This window comes from Schistocerca piceifrons, chromosome 2 (assembly GCF_021461385.2).
Source record: "Schistocerca piceifrons isolate TAMUIC-IGC-003096 chromosome 2, iqSchPice1.1, whole genome shotgun sequence".
NCBI lineage: Eukaryota > Metazoa > Arthropoda > Insecta > Orthoptera > Acrididae > Schistocerca > Schistocerca piceifrons.
This window is the reverse complement of record NC_060139.1, coordinates 681702506-681719453: the sequence shown is the minus strand read 5'-3', so window position 1 is coordinate 681719453 and position 16948 is coordinate 681702506. Positions and strand designations below refer to the sequence as shown.

The following is a 16948-nucleotide window of genomic DNA, read 5'->3' as shown; positions in this document are numbered from 1 at the left end:
ATTTTCCATGACATACTTTCATGTACAGTCCGTAAAAAAGCGGCATTTACATCAGCAACGTCGTCAATAAGAACTACCACTTCGCAATTAAAGCACCTTCATTGAGGTCACAAGAAGGAACTGCCAACCTCAGCAGCGTGTGCTACAGTTTATACACACATAGAATGTTCTAAAAAATTAAACTGTACGACAAATAAGTTCCAGAAATTTCCATAAATTGCATATCTTAAATGATAAATGATAAATAACTGTAAGATACAGGAAACGAAAACATGACCCCAATGTTACTGCCCAGCGACTATAAGCGCTACAACAGTTTATTCCTGTGTCATTTTATTTGTTTCGCCTAGACCACTATTTCCTACGCTTCTTCTTCCTCTCTTTTTCTTTGTCATAGCTATTTTCTTATACTTACTAAAATTCTTTTTCGAAAAACTACAACTCTTCTTAGAAACAATTACAACTCTTCTTAGAATAATCATAGCTCTTCGTGAAAACCAAGACTCTTCTTAGAAGGAATTGAAACAGTTTTTCAGAAAAGTAACCTTCTTCCGTAAAAGCTAAACTGTTCCTCAGATGCAACGAAAACCCTTCTGTCGAAAAAAGAGTCTCCTTTGGGATCAAATAAAATCTCTTCCTTGGGAAAAACACAAACTCTTCATCGGAAAAAAATAATAAAATTAGAGAGACTAATGCTCCTCTTCGAAAAGCACTTTTATGTCTTCTCTAAACAAAGAAATCCTTGAAAGCGTTTCCTAAAAATGTCGCCTGACTATTGTACACTATCCATTGTTAGCAAGAGAGAGTTATTCTTTCCATTTTCTGCGTATTGCAGGTCTAGCTTGAAAAACGTAACCTACGAGGTGTCCAGGAATCGGAGGGTATGCATTAGTTTTCTTCCGTGGGAAGAATTTGCATCCCTACGTAAGAAATGTTTCGAGCTTCATATACCTGCATTTTTGCCTCGTAGAATTCCAAACGCGATATTGCTCATCACAAACGAATAAATGCTGCATCGGCACTGTGACGTCACAACTGAGTATCAGCTTCTTTTATTTTATAACATTTTTCCTTAGTGCTTATTGCGTCTGTTACCAACTCATACCATATGCTTCGTACGTTCATGAGAAAAATGGACCTTCGATGTTCCGCAAACAGTTGACGACCTACAACACCCACCAATAGTCATTACTCTACCACTCTAAGCCATGCAATTAGAAAAGACACAAATGATGTTTATCATAATAGCGAAAATACAAAAGAATAATAGTGTATATAGCACATATGATATTATTACACCACATAATTATAGAACATGAGTTCACTCAGTCACGGGACAAATACGTGTACCGTCAGAAGATTTAAAAAAGAAAAAAATGAAAACAATTCTCATGGATTCCCACTCAAGTTCTCGAATGAAGAAGTCGACTGAAATAAAATTAACAAACTGACACACACATGTGAATCGTGGATCTGATTCAAAGTGGAATGTCACCTAGCTCTTTTACTACTATTGTTTTTAAATTACAATCCGTGGCATGTTCCCCTGGTTTGTAACAGAAAAACAAAAAATATTTTTTAGATATTTATGTCGTATGTGGTGAACAAAGTTGTCATCAGACAGTACCACGTGAACGACACACCTTTCACTGAATGTACATCAACTTGTACGAGAATATGCCACCATCGAGAGGACATACACATGATAGATCTGTGTAAGAAGTTAAAAAGATTCGGTTTACGAGTAAAAGTTTACGGAAGGCAACAAATTGTTACATGTACAAATTCAGCCAACAACATTGAATAAGAAAGTTTACGGAAGTCAACAAATTGTTACATGTACAAATTCAGCCAACAACATTGAATAAGATCTTTATGTTTATACGTAAAATTACCTTCGAATTTGTGTATCAAATTGGTACACCCATGACGGTTGGCGTCAAGAACTATCACCCCAGTGTAGCCAACAAATCTAATACCTAATAATTACTGAGGCAGAATTATTCGGCAGATGCTTTCAGTACAAACCAAAGACGGTAAAGTTTTTAGCGCAGTGATATCCATATCCAAAAAATGCAGTTATTGTTTTTCTAATAAGATTGTTATCAAGTCTATCACGTAGCTATTGCTAGCATTATACACACCGTATGTTCTTTGTGAGCTTTTTTTCTTTTGATTTGCTATTACTAGCTTAGTCTCAAAGGTTGCATCATACAGGTTGGGAAAATGGAACTGGCCCGGAAAATATTTCATACACCTTAAGACAGGGATCCCAACTGAGATCATATGCCCCTGATGTTCATGATGTACGTTAGTTTGCGTATCTTAACCTGCATGAAATATTTTCCGGGTCAATTTCATTTTACCCACGATGTACTTATTTCCTCACAGTAGCCAAGGGAAGGAAAAGAAAACAGCCCATTGAGTCAATATCTCGGAATTTTTTTCTGGAACTGCTCATGACCAACTAAGATGTCGATAAAAGAAATCAATAAGATACAACAAATCTCTAAGCATACATAGATAGCTGAGCACAGTCAAGAGGATGAATGGTTTACTAGTCTGACTTTCCTGATAAAACGATATTTGTTTCACGTTGGTACACATTCCCTCCCTTTAAGACGTGGCTTGTGTCTTCATCAACACGGCTTAACATATTTGAAATCTAGTAAGATAAGGACAGCTGTTTAAAAAAAAAAAGCCATGACACGCAACGGGCGAGAAAATTTGTGTGAACATGCTCATTTTAGAAAAATCAGACTATTCTAGGTACCACATGGACGTGAAGTCCAGTGTACTTGAGTGTTTCACTAGGGTCTTTTGAATTCCGCTCCCTAAGACGGACCTGTGATGCGTATGAGGATTTTAACTGACCGTACTTCATATAATTAGGAGAGATAGAGGCTCTTCAGTTATAGGAGGATCTGCCCACCATATTTTGCAATGATAAAAGTAGTTGGAACGCTTGCATGCTGTGAGCCCACCTTCGTAAAACAATAGAATGAAAAATTATCGAATTTAGGAAGAAATGGAAATCGGAATATACAGCAGAAGAATGTTGCGGGTTCAGATTATATCTACCTCTGAAGAACAAATTTAATGGAACGTTATCGGAAAAAATATATTTCGACGATCGAAATGTCCAACCAAAAGATATAAAAACATTTGGAATCTCTGACGTAAAGGGAAGTGATAGGGTTGGGTTGAGCTGTGCGCGATCGCAATTTTTAAACTTTAGTAAATAACACACCAATATAATTGAAATTACAATCAACCTCAAACTTAGAGAAAAAAAATAAAATTCCAGTACCGCCAAAAAATCCAATATCAAATGGAAGGCTAACAAAAGCTAGAAAGGTTGGACTGTATTACAGTTCTCCGCGGTCTAACAATTTCGGTTAACAGATTTCGGTATTTTGGCTTTCTCTCTGTTCTCTTTCGTTTCGGTGCCTACATGGTCACTGAGTGACTGAACAGATGATTTAGACTAGCTTACTGAATTTGTGTAAGACCTCTTATCGTATTTAGTCAGATCAGGTAGCAAAATTTTTAACTTTGTAAGTAGGTTGTATAGGTTTTTTTTATTGGTAACGCCACGTAGCGCTCTGTATGAAATTCACTGGCTGTGCTGTGTGCAATCTGTGGCTGGTTTGCATTGTTGTTGGCTATTGTAATGTTGGGCAGTTGGCTGTTAAAAGCGCATAGCGTTGCGCAGTTGTAGGTGAGCCGCCAGCAGTGGTGGATGTGGGGAGAGAAATGGCGGATGTCATGAACTGATATATATATATATTATGACTTTTGAACACTGTTAAGGTAAATACATTGTTTGTTCTTTGTCAAAATCTTTCATTTGCTAACTATGCCTATCAGTAGTTAGTGCCTTCAGTAGTTAGAGTTTTTATTTAGCTGGCAGTATTGGCGCTCGCTGTATTTCAGTAGTTCGAGTAACGAAGATTTTTGTGAGGTAAGTGATTCATGAAAGGTATAGGTTAATGTTAGTCAGGGCCATTATTTTGTAGGGATTTTTGGAAGTCAGATTGCGTTGCGCTAAAAATATTGTGTGTCTGTTTAAGCACAGTCATATATATTTTTTTAAGGGGACCTTTCAACTTTCAAAGTCATTGAACGCTTCTCTCTTTTACCTCCTTATGCTCATTTTCGGTTCGTTCAGTTCTGTTTGTCTGTTAGGTTTTGACTTTTCTTGAATATGTGATGAAGCTCTCCTTGTTTATGTAGCAGTTCCCAAACACGGTTATTAAACCACGGTGGGTCTTGCTCGGAACGTATTTGTCTGAGGCATTTTGGACGACGCTTTCGAACTTTTTCTATTTGTGCTCCTCATCTTCGTCCTCAGCACTGAATATCTGATGCTGAGTTCTGAGATACTCTGCAAATCTGTATCCTGCACACGGGTACACGGGTGCTAGGACAGGCAGTGAGTGTAGGAAATGAGATGTGTAACTGAGTTGATCAGACTTGGCACTGAGTGACGTATTTTACCGCTTGCTCTCCAGGCCCCTTGGACGGCATGAAGACGGCGACGCTCCTGGTGGTGACGGCGGCGTGCGTGGCGCAGTGCGGCGCCGGCATGTGGGCGCAGCCGCAGCCGCAGCCGCAGCCCATGTTCGGCAGCGCGCCGCCACTCGTCAACCGCAAGGTGCACGCCAGCTACATCAACAGCTCCGCGGGTCCCATCCGAGTTGTTCAGGCAAGTCTCACACCGAGACAGCACCGCTAGCTTGCAACCAACTCCTGGGTGTTCATCTGACATGGCGCAATACTGTAGAACGTCGCCTAGCCGGCCGTTGTGGCCGAGCGTTTCTAGGCGCTTCAGTCTGGAACCGCGCGACCGCTACGGTCGCAGGTTCGAATCTAGCCTCGGGCATGGATGTGTGTGATGTCCTTAGGTTAGTTAGATTTAAGTAGTTCTAAGTTCTATGGGACTGATGACCTCAGATGTTAAGCCCCATAGTGCTCAGAGCCATTTGAACCATTTGAACATCAGTCGCTGTGTTGAGAAACTTCAAGGATATTATTGATTAAGTTCTCCAGTGATATTACAGTTACAGTTCTCTAGTGTTCGCACACCATCAGTTCAAAGCGTCGTTCTCATTGTGGACGACTTGTGAATCCTATTTCACGAACCCATTTGCTCAACTCCTAGCTGAAACACAATTCTGGGAGGTGATAATTTGTCTGTCATATAATGGAGAGGATGTTCGTTACTACAACTGATGCTGTGAAGGTGGGTCGCAGGTTACGCCTGCGAAGCTCAGTTGCTAAGAGAATTATCAGCGAAAGCAGTACACAATTTTAATCTGCTGGGAAGTGGAAGACAGGGAACCGAATATGAATTGGAGGCAAAAATGTGAAGCACTCACAATATGGTGCGATGTCAGTATATCTTCGTACACGTGCACACCATCACTGGGTATGTAGATGATCAGAGATGCAATTCTCTGTGACGTATAGAACGGTCACCAGTATTTCTTACTGCCGTTCCTGTTTAAAGTAAGGTATACAAAGGGCATGATCAACATCAGAGCCGCGCGGGGTAGCCGAGAGGTCTAGGGCGCCTTGTCACGGTTCGCGCGGCTACCCCCGTCGGAGGTTCGAGTCCTCCCTCGGACTTGGGTGTGTGTATTGTTCTTAGCGTACGTTAGTTTAAGTTAGATTAAGTAGTGTGTGAGCTTAGTGACCGATGACCTCAGTAGTTTGGTCCCATAAGACCTTACCACAGATTTCCAAAATTTTCAACATCAGATGTTGAGTGTGCGCTGTGAAGCACACGGAAAGACTGTGTACTCATATCAGAGGGTATCCTCAGCACATGGCAGAGTTTGAAAGGAACATAGTGGGTCTCCGTACAGCCGGCCGGCCAAATTATTTGTAGGGCATTCGGATGTGATAGTGGCGCGATATTGGATGGCGCGATATTAGACTGCATGGAAACTTGAGGGCAAGTTTATTCATCAAGGAGATGAGGAGCACGTCTGAACATAAGAGAGGCTCACTGTATTGTGCATCATGAAAATTGTAAGCCCTTCGCACCTGCACCCGTCACCCGAGAACAAGTCATGGACTTAGTGCAACATTCTGTGTCATTCCGCGCCTTGGTCAGAGGCTGGCAGCACCCAGATTAGGAAATTACCATCCCATGCGCAGACTACCGTTAACATCACAGCAGAAACAGCAGCGTCTGGTGTGGCAGGGCATGGCGGCGACCTAGGGAAAGAGGTGTTTCTCCTGGTCTTGGTTGGGGAGCCATCGGGTATGACTTTGGTCACAGCTGGTACGGATTGAGGGAACTCTGACGGCACAGTGGTACGTCACTGAGTTCCTCCGTCCTCGTGAGTTACCTCTCATGAGACAGCATTGTGTTGTCATTTTTCAACGGCACAATGCTTGTCCACCCATCGCACGTGTCTCTGTGATCTCACTGCACGTTGCTGGGGTACTCACGTGGCCAACAAGATCCACAGATCTGCCCCAGTAGAACATATGTGATAAGCTTGCACTTCACCTCCGTCCCAGTGCAAGTATCTGGGATACCAAGGACAGTTAGCACAGTCGTGGGCCAGCATCCCTCAGGAGAGGATCCAACGGCCTTATCACACTCTTCCCGACCTACTCAGTGCAGAGCAGGTATTGTAATTTTCTGATAAGTTGGTTTATACTGCCAAATTTTTTACAAATTTGACTCGATCGATTTTCTTCTTTTTCTTCCTCCTGCTCCGCTTCTTTCCCCTAGGAGGTAACCACTTTTGACCTCCACAGGCCTCTTCGTTCCAATCCTCTGGTCTTAGATGCCGTCTTCCATTGTTTCGCATATGTATTTTTCCCATCTTAGCGCTGACCTTCCTGTCCTTCTGCCTGGCGGCTTCCGGTTTAAAATTTTCCTTAGCCATCAGTGGTTAGACATTTCCTGTAAGTTCCCGTAACATTGAAGCGCTCTGTTGTCCTAAGCCTTTGTTATGGAGCACTTTACCTACATTTGCTTTCATACCTCCTCATTTCGACTCTTATTTTGCCTCATTAATTGCAGACATGTTCTCATACTGCCCATTTCCATTATTATTATTATTATTATTATATGTTATTAAACTTTCCTTCTTTAAAGCCACATCCCAGCTCCATACAGAAACAGTTATCCATCACATTGTGAAATATTCTTTACCTAGTGTCCAGCCGAATACTTGTTATTTCATATTGTGGTTCAAATGGCTCTGAGCACTATGGGACTTAACATCTGAGGTCATCAGTCCCATAGAACTTAGAAATACTTAAATCTAACTAACCTGAGGACATCACAAACACCCATGCCCGAGGCAAGATTCGAACCTGCGACCATAGCGGTCGCGCGGTTGCAGACTGAAGCGCCTAGAACCGCTCGGCCACATTGGGCGGCATTTAATATTGTCCTACGCAAAACGTTAGTAGCTCTCTTCCCCATTGCTATTCTGGAGCAAATATTCTTAAATTTAGTAAAATAAAAAAGTCTCTATCTCACAGCCTTTTATTAAAAATTATGACCGGTTTTGGCCTCTAGTAGTAGACTACTGTCTGAACTGACTCTGGCAGTTTTGTACAGGTGCTCCAAGTCTTCTCATCGTCAGCCGGATACTACATTATCTGAAGACGAATACTACTAGATGCCGAACCCGGTCATATTTTTGATATAAGACTGTGCGATCGAGACCGTTTTTTACTAATTTTGCTTAAGGGGAGTAAATCCAAAAAATTACGACTTTTTTTTGCTACCGAAAATTAATTGGAACATTCCTCTATAATGTAAACTTTGAATTATTGTTCTACTTGCCCTAGAAGTGGAGTTATTACCATTTTCCCCCACGCCCGCAGAGGAAATGGGCGGCCGCTGAATGCATCTAACACCCTCTCGTGACTTCCTGGCGAACTGCTTGGGATTTTCTCGGCCTGTTACGCATACAGCGCCTTATGTTACGCATACAGCGAGTGTGCAAGGGTTGGCTACGTTGTTTTCTGTGACAAATGAAGCGCTAAGAGCGTGGAACATCGTCTCTTTGCTGTTTACCGTTTCGAATTAGTTCAGTGTTGCGCCTGTTGTTGGTAGTATTACACTTCTTGTGTAAAGCGTTGTTCTGGTTACGATGCCACGTTTTAGTAACCGTGTATATAAGAAGAGGAAGAACGTAGGGAAAAGAAAATTAACACTAATACCAAGTTGCGATACTACAATTACTGTAACAGTGCGTCCTTCGGCTAAGCAACACATGGCCGGCCATAGCCCTGTGACATCTTCTAGCAAATACTACCTTGGGGATGGTGACTCCAAGGGTTTCAAGACTATAGAGGAACTGAAACCATATGAAAATGAATTTGTAGTTGAAAAGTTGGAATGCATTGGGCATGTGCAAAAGCGTATGGGTGCACGGCTTCGAAGGCTCAAACAAACTTTGGGTTCAAGTAAGCTCAGTGATGGAAAGACAATAGGAGGGAGAGACAGGCTTACTGATGAGGTGATTGAATGTCTACAGAGATACTATGGGTATGCTATAAGGCAAAATACTAGTAATGTTAGTGACATGCGAAAAGCAGTGTGGGCATTGTTCCTTCATACTGCCTCTTCCAATGAATACCCTCAACACAGCCTGTGCCCAAAAGATTCCTGGTGCAAATATAATGCAAAACAGGCCTATGATCACAAACATGGTTTGCCAGCAGCTGTGATAAATGCAATAAAACCAATTTTTCATGACTTAGCACAGCCAGAATTGTTATTCAAATGTCTACACGGAAAGACGCAGAATCCTAATGAGAGCGTCAACAATTTGATTTCGGAAGTGATTCCTAAAGGGGTGTTTGTAAGCATAAAAACACTGCACTTTGGCATTTATGATGCAATAGCAACCTACAACCAAGGGAATAGTGTGAAGTGTGAAGTTCTGAAGGCATTAGGATTTACAGCTGGGGTGAACACTGTACGAGCACTAAGAAATATTGACAGAGAAAGGATAAGAGGAGCAGAAAGAAGAGAAAGGCATATGAAGTATGATGGAACAACAGGCCAGAAAAGAAGGCAGAAGAGAAAGCTTTTGGAGGATGAAGAAGAAGACCCTGATAATCCATCCTATAGTGCAGGAATGTATTGGGAAACTTTGATAGCCATTTCCCGTAAATTAGAATTTTTCGAATATAAGGAACATTTTCTCAAAATCCAGTCAAGCTAGAGAGATGAAATTTTTATACAGTACTCCTAGTGGTCAAACTTACATTGTAACACAGCCATTTGGCAATATGTTCAGTAGTTTCATTTCAGTTTAATTATAAAGCAATTATTTGTAAAAGAATTTGAATCATTAATAAAAAAATAATTGGAAGGAAACTAGAAAAGATACTCCAAAATCACTCTGTCACAACTGCAATACTAAACCACTCTATATGTAAAAAAAAATTCACATTTTTCTATTTGGTAGTTTATTCATAAATGTTCCTCAAACTTAGTGATTTTAACATGGGCGGCATAGGCGCCTCCGGCTCCCCTTAACTGACAGATGGCTGTTTCCCAGTAATGTTATCAACAATTAATGATATCCTTGCTACACGTACAGGAATTACTTTGTATTGTTACCAAATATTTGTAGCTTCTACAGGATTTTATTTCTCCTTCCTCTGCGTCAGTTTTCACCAGATATTGTCCCATACACATACACTGACTCTTGTCCAGATTTATCCCAAACCCAGTTATATGTACTCCACTTCAAGTTTTCTCAGCGTGTCTGCTATATCCTCTTCCTCTTGAGAGAACATTACCTGTTCATCTGCAAATAAAAGGCAATGAAGAGTATCTCCACCCATGCCTGAGCATTTCCTGCATCAGCCATTCAACGCCTGCTCCGAAAAAATGTTAAACGAAGTAGTCAAACAATAGAAAATCCAGGATGGAATGTAACTACATATATATTGTTGGGGAGAAAATTATAATAATGGAAATTGGCAGTATGAGAAGATATGTAAGTCTGCAGGTTTTCGGGGCCGTTGTCACTAAAAGTTAAAATCTTTATATGAAATCTTAATATAATATATATTGTTAAGCAAAGTAGTAGACTTTACTCAGCCATGTTTTGGACCAGTGTTAACTAAAATGCTTCGGGTACCCTGTTTATCACTTTAATAATTACTTTTGTATTCTTGTATAACTTTTAAGGAAGTTAATCCATTTTTCTTTCACATTAACCGTTTTCAATGCTTCCCGTACTTTTACTGTAGAGATATTGTCATTTCTGTAGGCTCACAGAGGTCATGTATACACTTTTATTTGTATTTCTCGATTTTGTAATCGTTCTCAGCTCTTGATGTTCCATTTCGTTTCCTCCTCCCCCTCTGGGTGCTTCACTTTTGTCAGGCAGCGTATAATAGTGTGCCCCGCCGGCACAGGTGGTGAACGTGAACGTGCTGCCGGTGCGCGTGTCGCCGCCGCAGGGCCGCGACGTGGAGACGGTGGAGGAGCACGACAACAGCATCCCGGCCTTCGGCAGCGACGACCGGCGCACGCAGGTCGACGTCTTCGTGAACGATCCGCCCCCGCAGCTGCCGCTGTCGCCCCCGCAGTCGGGGCACCGGCCGCCGCCGTTGCGCCTCACCGACTACGCGCCCTTCCTGGACTCGAACCACGTGCCCCAGCAGCCGGCCGCCAGGGACGGCCATTTCCTGCTGCCGCTGGCTGCCTACAGCCACGACGCCGAGCTGCACGACGACTACCTCGACCAGATCGTAGACTTCGCGCTGGAGATCATCTGCAGGGGGATCCACGCTAAGGTGCGGCTTTTGTTTCCATTGTCACCTCTCATTATTTTTTTTTTATTTTTTATTTTTTTTCTTGAAACCTCTTGGTGCCATTTACATCACTGAGTAAAAGTTATTTTGGAAGGAAGTGGACTGTTATACGCAATGCAATTCTCTGTATCATACAGACGGTGGATACATGCTAAACAAAAGGACAGTCAGTGATGAATGAACATGATGCTGATTATGTTTTTTATTAAACATAACTCGTGTATCCACCAAATTGCTTGTTGTCAAACACACAGAAAAGGCAGGAGGAGAAGCCTCTACCACAAAGTAGTTGCTGTTATGCAGTGAGGTGACCTGCTAGCACGCAACAAGTGTACAGAGTCGTCACACAGCCCAAATACGGTTAGGCAACAGCTATAACAGAAATACAGGATGTCTAGCAAAGGACTCCCTGATTTTAAAATTAAATAACATTAAAGCAAAGATCGATAGAAAACGCAACAAATTGTAAGCTTATTTTGAGGGCTGTAAAAATTTTATACAGTACTTTCGAAGTTGTCGTTACAAAAGCTTCTAACACGTGGCGTTGTAATCGCAATACCTAGTGCTTATAGATAGTACTCTGAAGCCTTGAGCAATCATTTTCATCGCTGAAGCGTTTAAGGAGGTTAGCGTGCGGAAGAAAGAAGTTGAAATCAATCATTCTACTGAACAACGTGTGTTTCCAGTTTCCAGTACTGTTTACAGAGTAGTTTTCAAACACGATTTAATGTTCAAAAAGGACCAGATGCGAAAACCAATCGCCAGCAATTCACCAATTCGAAGACGCAAGCGGTTTTGATGATCTACTTGCGGCTGCTGGCCACGGGCGAACGGTAATTACTCCTGACAATGTCACCACAATTTCTGGGTCTACTCAGCAACGTCCGAAGAAACCTGCCCAAAGAGTTACAGCAGAGACTGGTTTGAAGCGTTCCAGCCCCCACACAATACTAGAAACATATATACCCTTCAAAACCCAAAGTCTCCAGATAGGGTGCAATCTTTTAGCAGTATCTCTAAAGATTGTTTCGAAATTTCCGTATAAAATTCATAAAGCCATCATAGTAATACCGTTTGCTGCATTACTCTATCGACGTTTGTTTTCATGTTATTTAATTTTAAACTCTGGGACTCCTTCGTTGGTCACCCTGTAGAAGGCAACACAGATTAACAACTGTGTGCAATGGTCTTTTGGTAGAAATTTTACAATAATTACCTAGAGCATGAAGATTTGTGTGGGAATATACATCAATGTTCACTTGCACCAATCTGTCGTATAACCCTAAACATACAGAATGATGATTAATATCACATACAGAATGTCCAGCACAGATCTTCTTGGTGGCAACTGTAAGTTAACCCTGAGACACTCACAAAAACACCGTCCTGAGACACCATCCGACTGCAGAGTGGATACGTGTGTCCGATTATATTGATGTTTCGCGGATGGGTGTCTATTTGGAGAACTACAGGTCCAGTCACATTAACGTGACCAACTGTCAAAAGCTTGAGTAATCACCTTTTGCAGCGTGGACGTGCTAAAACAGAGTGACGTTCTGGAAGTTACCGACAGGAAAGTGGGGCCATGTCGACTCCAGTATCGTGACCAGCTTTGCCAGGTTTCTCGGTTCAGAATCAGTCCGATCGATGTAGCCCCACAGATTCTCTATTGGGTTTAAATCCGGGGAGTTTGGTGGGCACAGGAGTACAGTAAAGTCATCCTAGCGCTCTTCAAACAACGTATGTGTTGCGACCTATGTGACACGTTGCATTGTCCTGTTGGTAGGTGTTATCATGTCCAAGGAAAAAACTGCGTGTAGGGGTGGACATGATCCCCAAGGACAGATATTTTTGTGTTGATTCACTGCGCCTTCCATAATTGCGAAATCACCCAGGGAATGCCACAAAACATTTACCTGAACATAACGCTCCCTCCTCCGCCCTGAACCCTACCGACGTTTGGTACGGGTTCGTACAAGCCAATGACCATCTGTCCAATGCAGCATAAAACGAGGATCATCTGGAAAGGCCACCTGTCGCTACTCTGTAGACGTCCATTAGAGGTATTGCCGCGCAAGTTCGAGCCTTCTTCGCCGAAGAACATCAGTCAGCATGAATGCATGGTTCAAATGGCTCCGAGCACTATGGGACTTAACATCTGGGGTCACCAGTCCCCTAGAACTTAGAACTACTTAAACCTAACTAACCTAAGGACATCACACACATCCATGCCCGAGGCAGGATTCGAACCTGCGACCGTAGCCGTCGCGCGGTTCCAGACTGAAGCGCCTAGAACCGCTCGGCCACTGCGGCCGGCCTGAATGCATGAGTGAGACACCTGTTGTGGAGGCTCATACACAGCGATGTTCCCTGGGCAGTCGTTGAGGAGACGGTTTTGATAGCTCCTTGGTCCGTCTGGGCAGTCAGTTGCTCAACAATTGATAGCCCCTATAAATGAGTTGATAGCCCTTGGAAACGAGTTGATAGCCCCTAGAAACGATTTGACAGCTCCTTGGTTCATCTAGGCGGTCAGTTGGTCACCGGTTGCACGTCTGTTCGCCGGTACACATCACCGCAACCGTCGTTCACCCCTGTGGTGCGCCACAGATGCCTCAGCGCCGTTTTTGTATACTGCTGTTTTGCCAGACACGGCATACTTTAACCATGGAGGCACGCAAACAGTTAACAAACTTAGCCCTTTCAGAAATGATGGCCCAAAAGCCAATGAGCATGCCCTTTTGAAAGTCAAATAAATCGCTCCGTTTCCGCATTACGACAACGACTGCACTGTTTTTCACATCCCTGACACGGTTTATATACCATCCACTGGCTAGTGCTGCCATCTGACATTTGTGAGTGGTTATTGCACGTTGACGTCACACAGGTGGTGGCCACATTAATGTGACTGGATTGTGTATTTGTGTGGCATAAGGCGGTTGCATAACTTAATCCTTGTCGTGGACTCTCTGGTGTCTGACCATAACTATTTAGCTCCTGAGTGGTAGGTAACTAGGCTCTCTTCTATGTAGGCTCTTGTGAGAGACGACGCAGTAACAATCTACTTTCTCTATGGCATTCGGAAGGGCCTTCGAAAGGCACCTCTATGACATAACATGTGTGGAACTTGATCAAATAATAACAAGATAACAGTGCCTTAAGTGATTGCACGTCCATCAGGGAATATCCCACGAACGTCTTGTAGACTGAAATTGGTAACACAACAGAGAGATTACCCTAGCAGCTTGAAGTTGTTTCAAAAATTCCTTTCATAAAATACGTTACTGCTGTGGAGCATTGCCTGTCAAGTGAGATGGAATGTGAACAGTGCGACCATTTCTATGTCGGTAGGACAGGCAGAAAGCTAAAATTTATTTTATGTATTATGTGACTCATTCTTTTATTCTCTTTGATCATACACCGCTTTTGACTTTTTACAAAAGTATTTCAGTCTTATGTTTATCTGTTATGATCGGTCTTCAAAAGCAATTTCACATTACTCCACACTCTATTGCTTCTTATACGACATAACAGTGATTACTTCATGCCTATTTATACAAGGTGTTCAATAAGCAACTGTGCAGTTCATAACTTGCCGTATTAAAGTCATGGAAGGTACAAAAGATGGTGGAAGTGATCCCCTTGAACTTGAAGACACAGTTGCACGCGTTTCTGCGTTTTGGTTGGTTGGTTGGTTTGGGGAAGGAGACCAGACAGCGTGGTCATCGGTCTCATCGGATTAGGGAAGGATGGGGAAGGAAGTCGGCCGTGCCCTTTCAGAGGAACCATCCCGGCATTTGCCTGGAGTGATTTAGGGAAATCACGGAAAACCTAAATCAGGATGGCCGGACGCGGGATTGAACCGTCGTCCTTCCGAATGCGAGTCCAGTGTCTAACCACTGCGCCACCTCGCTCTTCTGCATTTTCTTGAAGGCATTGTGCAGCACATCGGGAGTGACGTTCTGAATGTGACGTGTCGGTACAGCTTGGAGTTCTTGTATGGTGTGCGGATTGCGTTCGTAGGCCTTTCCCTTCCACGTATCCCATAGAAAGTAATCCGGTGGAGCCACGTCGGGTGAACGCGGAGGCCAGAGTGCTCTAGAGATAATGCGGTCACCGAAGACGGCATCGCCTTGTGGGCGGTATGTGCAGTCTCCCCATCCCGTTAGAACCAGGCATTCTCAATTTCGTCGTCATTAAGTTCACCTAGGAAGGGTTCCAGAATGTGGGTGCAGTACCGTTCTGCATTTATGGTGTCCTGAAAGAAAATCGGCCCAATGATGCGTTTACGAGTCACAGTGCACCAAACACCAAACTTTTGATTATGCAGTGGGGACACCTTAAATTCATGCGGAGTCTCCGTAGTCCACTCACGACTATTCTGGCTATTCAAGTAACCGGAGAGGCGTGAAACCATGCCTCATCCGTGCAAAACGTTGTGTGAAGAACCCACTCACCACTGTCCCGCAGGAAAGAAAGAAACCAGTCGCAAAAGTTCACACGCGCCGGGCGATCGGTGTCTCTCAGTTCATGCACGACCGACATTTTGTACGTATATATGGACAGTGACTTCCGGAGATTCTTGTGAGCGGAACCCACGGACACGTGTGCCTGCTGAGATAGTCTAACCGATTTCTTTGGACTTTGCAGCGTCATGTCTTGCACCTCCGCTACCTTCTCTTCGGATGTGGATGTGGATGGCCTGCCTGATTTTGGAGCATTATGAACGCTTCCGGTCTTTCGAAACTAGAAGTTCCGTATAGCACTACGGTAAGGCATCTTCACTCCTGGGAACTTTGCTGCAAATGCAGTTTCTACTGCTGAAGTAAACTTGTCTCCATCGCGGAACACATGCTTCACAAGAAACACTCTTTTGGTTTAATCGTCGGAATGATGACATGGATCACAATGATGTCACACGAGACGTTGGTCTACAATCAAACCGGACCTGCGAAGAAATACAAATACCTTGTCATGTATGGTTCAAATATGTTAAACAATGGAAAATGTTGTATTAATAATTGACAATAATATCAGTCATTACTTAGCACATCACAACATGGCACTGCATAGCTACTTTCTGAACACCCAGTATTATACTTTTTAAATCTTTACGTCATTAATTCTGGTACGTCACCAATGATTTCTCTGTCAATGTACTCTTATACAACTGACTTATGTTTTGCAGTATATAATTAAGTGTTTTTGTTGCATTGTTAGTAACTTTCTTTACTGACTGCACGATCGGTTCTTTTTTTTTCTTACTCATGACCCACTCGTTTCATTTGTTTAAAAGTAGCGGATGATCAGTTACAACTGTGTTTCGACATCTGACACTTCGGCGCTTGAATACGGATACATTTTTGTCCTTTTGATCAGCAGTTCTGATGATGTGTTCAAAACATATAAATATGAGATGACATGATGCGTAAATATGAACTTTCTTCGGTATTATGTTACCTTCCAATTTCGTAACTGATCGTACACCATGTATTCCTGATTGCTTCCTATTTTTGGTTTTCGTGCTGTATACAGATACTGTGATGTTGGTTAGTAACAAACCTAGTAATGATGGTAAATGTCGTATAGACAAGTGCATGTCACGCTTTTCATAAAGTTTAACAGCTGTTGGTGATCGCCTTAAAAATGATTGAACATATTTATGTTACACATTATCTGATCAATAGTATCAGGACACAACTGTGTAATGCGTAACGGACCACTAGCTGTCGCTAGAGGAGGATTTGCCAGTATAAAAGGAGGCGACGAGTGTTGTGTTCTTCCCCAGAGAAGTAGTGACAGCAGAATGGGTGGGTCTGGAGAGCTTAGTGACTTTGAAAGTGGACTAGTCGTGGACTAGTCATTGGATGTGAACCAACAAATCTATTAGGGAAATTTCAACCACTCTAAAGCTGTCCACTTCAACTCTTGGTGATGTAATTGTGGAGTGGAAACGTGAACGAACGATCACACTCGTGAGTTCCAAAGTGGCACCAGGAGTCTAACTAGCACAATGACTTTACTTACGGAGTGTAAAAGAATGGGGTACATTAGTCGAGCAGAGCCTCATGAGGCACACTTTTCTGTTGTCGATGATAAACGACGCTCGAGGTGGTGTATAGAGAGACCCAGCTGG

The 16948-nt window shown here is 42.8% G+C and overlaps 1 protein-coding gene across 1 annotated transcript in view; it reads left to right on the top strand.

Annotated features, from left to right (window-relative positions):
- Window positions 1-16948, top strand: part of LOC124776872 — a 106935-nt gene that overhangs the window by 57755 nt on the left and 32232 nt on the right. The window contains exons 2-3 of the mRNA XM_047252053.1: window positions 4515-4708; window positions 10417-10797. Coding sequence (XP_047108009.1) covers window positions 4529-4708; window positions 10417-10797 — 561 coding nt within the window. The 5' untranslated portion in view covers window positions 4515-4528. The remainder of the gene's footprint in view (window positions 1-4514; window positions 4709-10416; window positions 10798-16948) is intronic.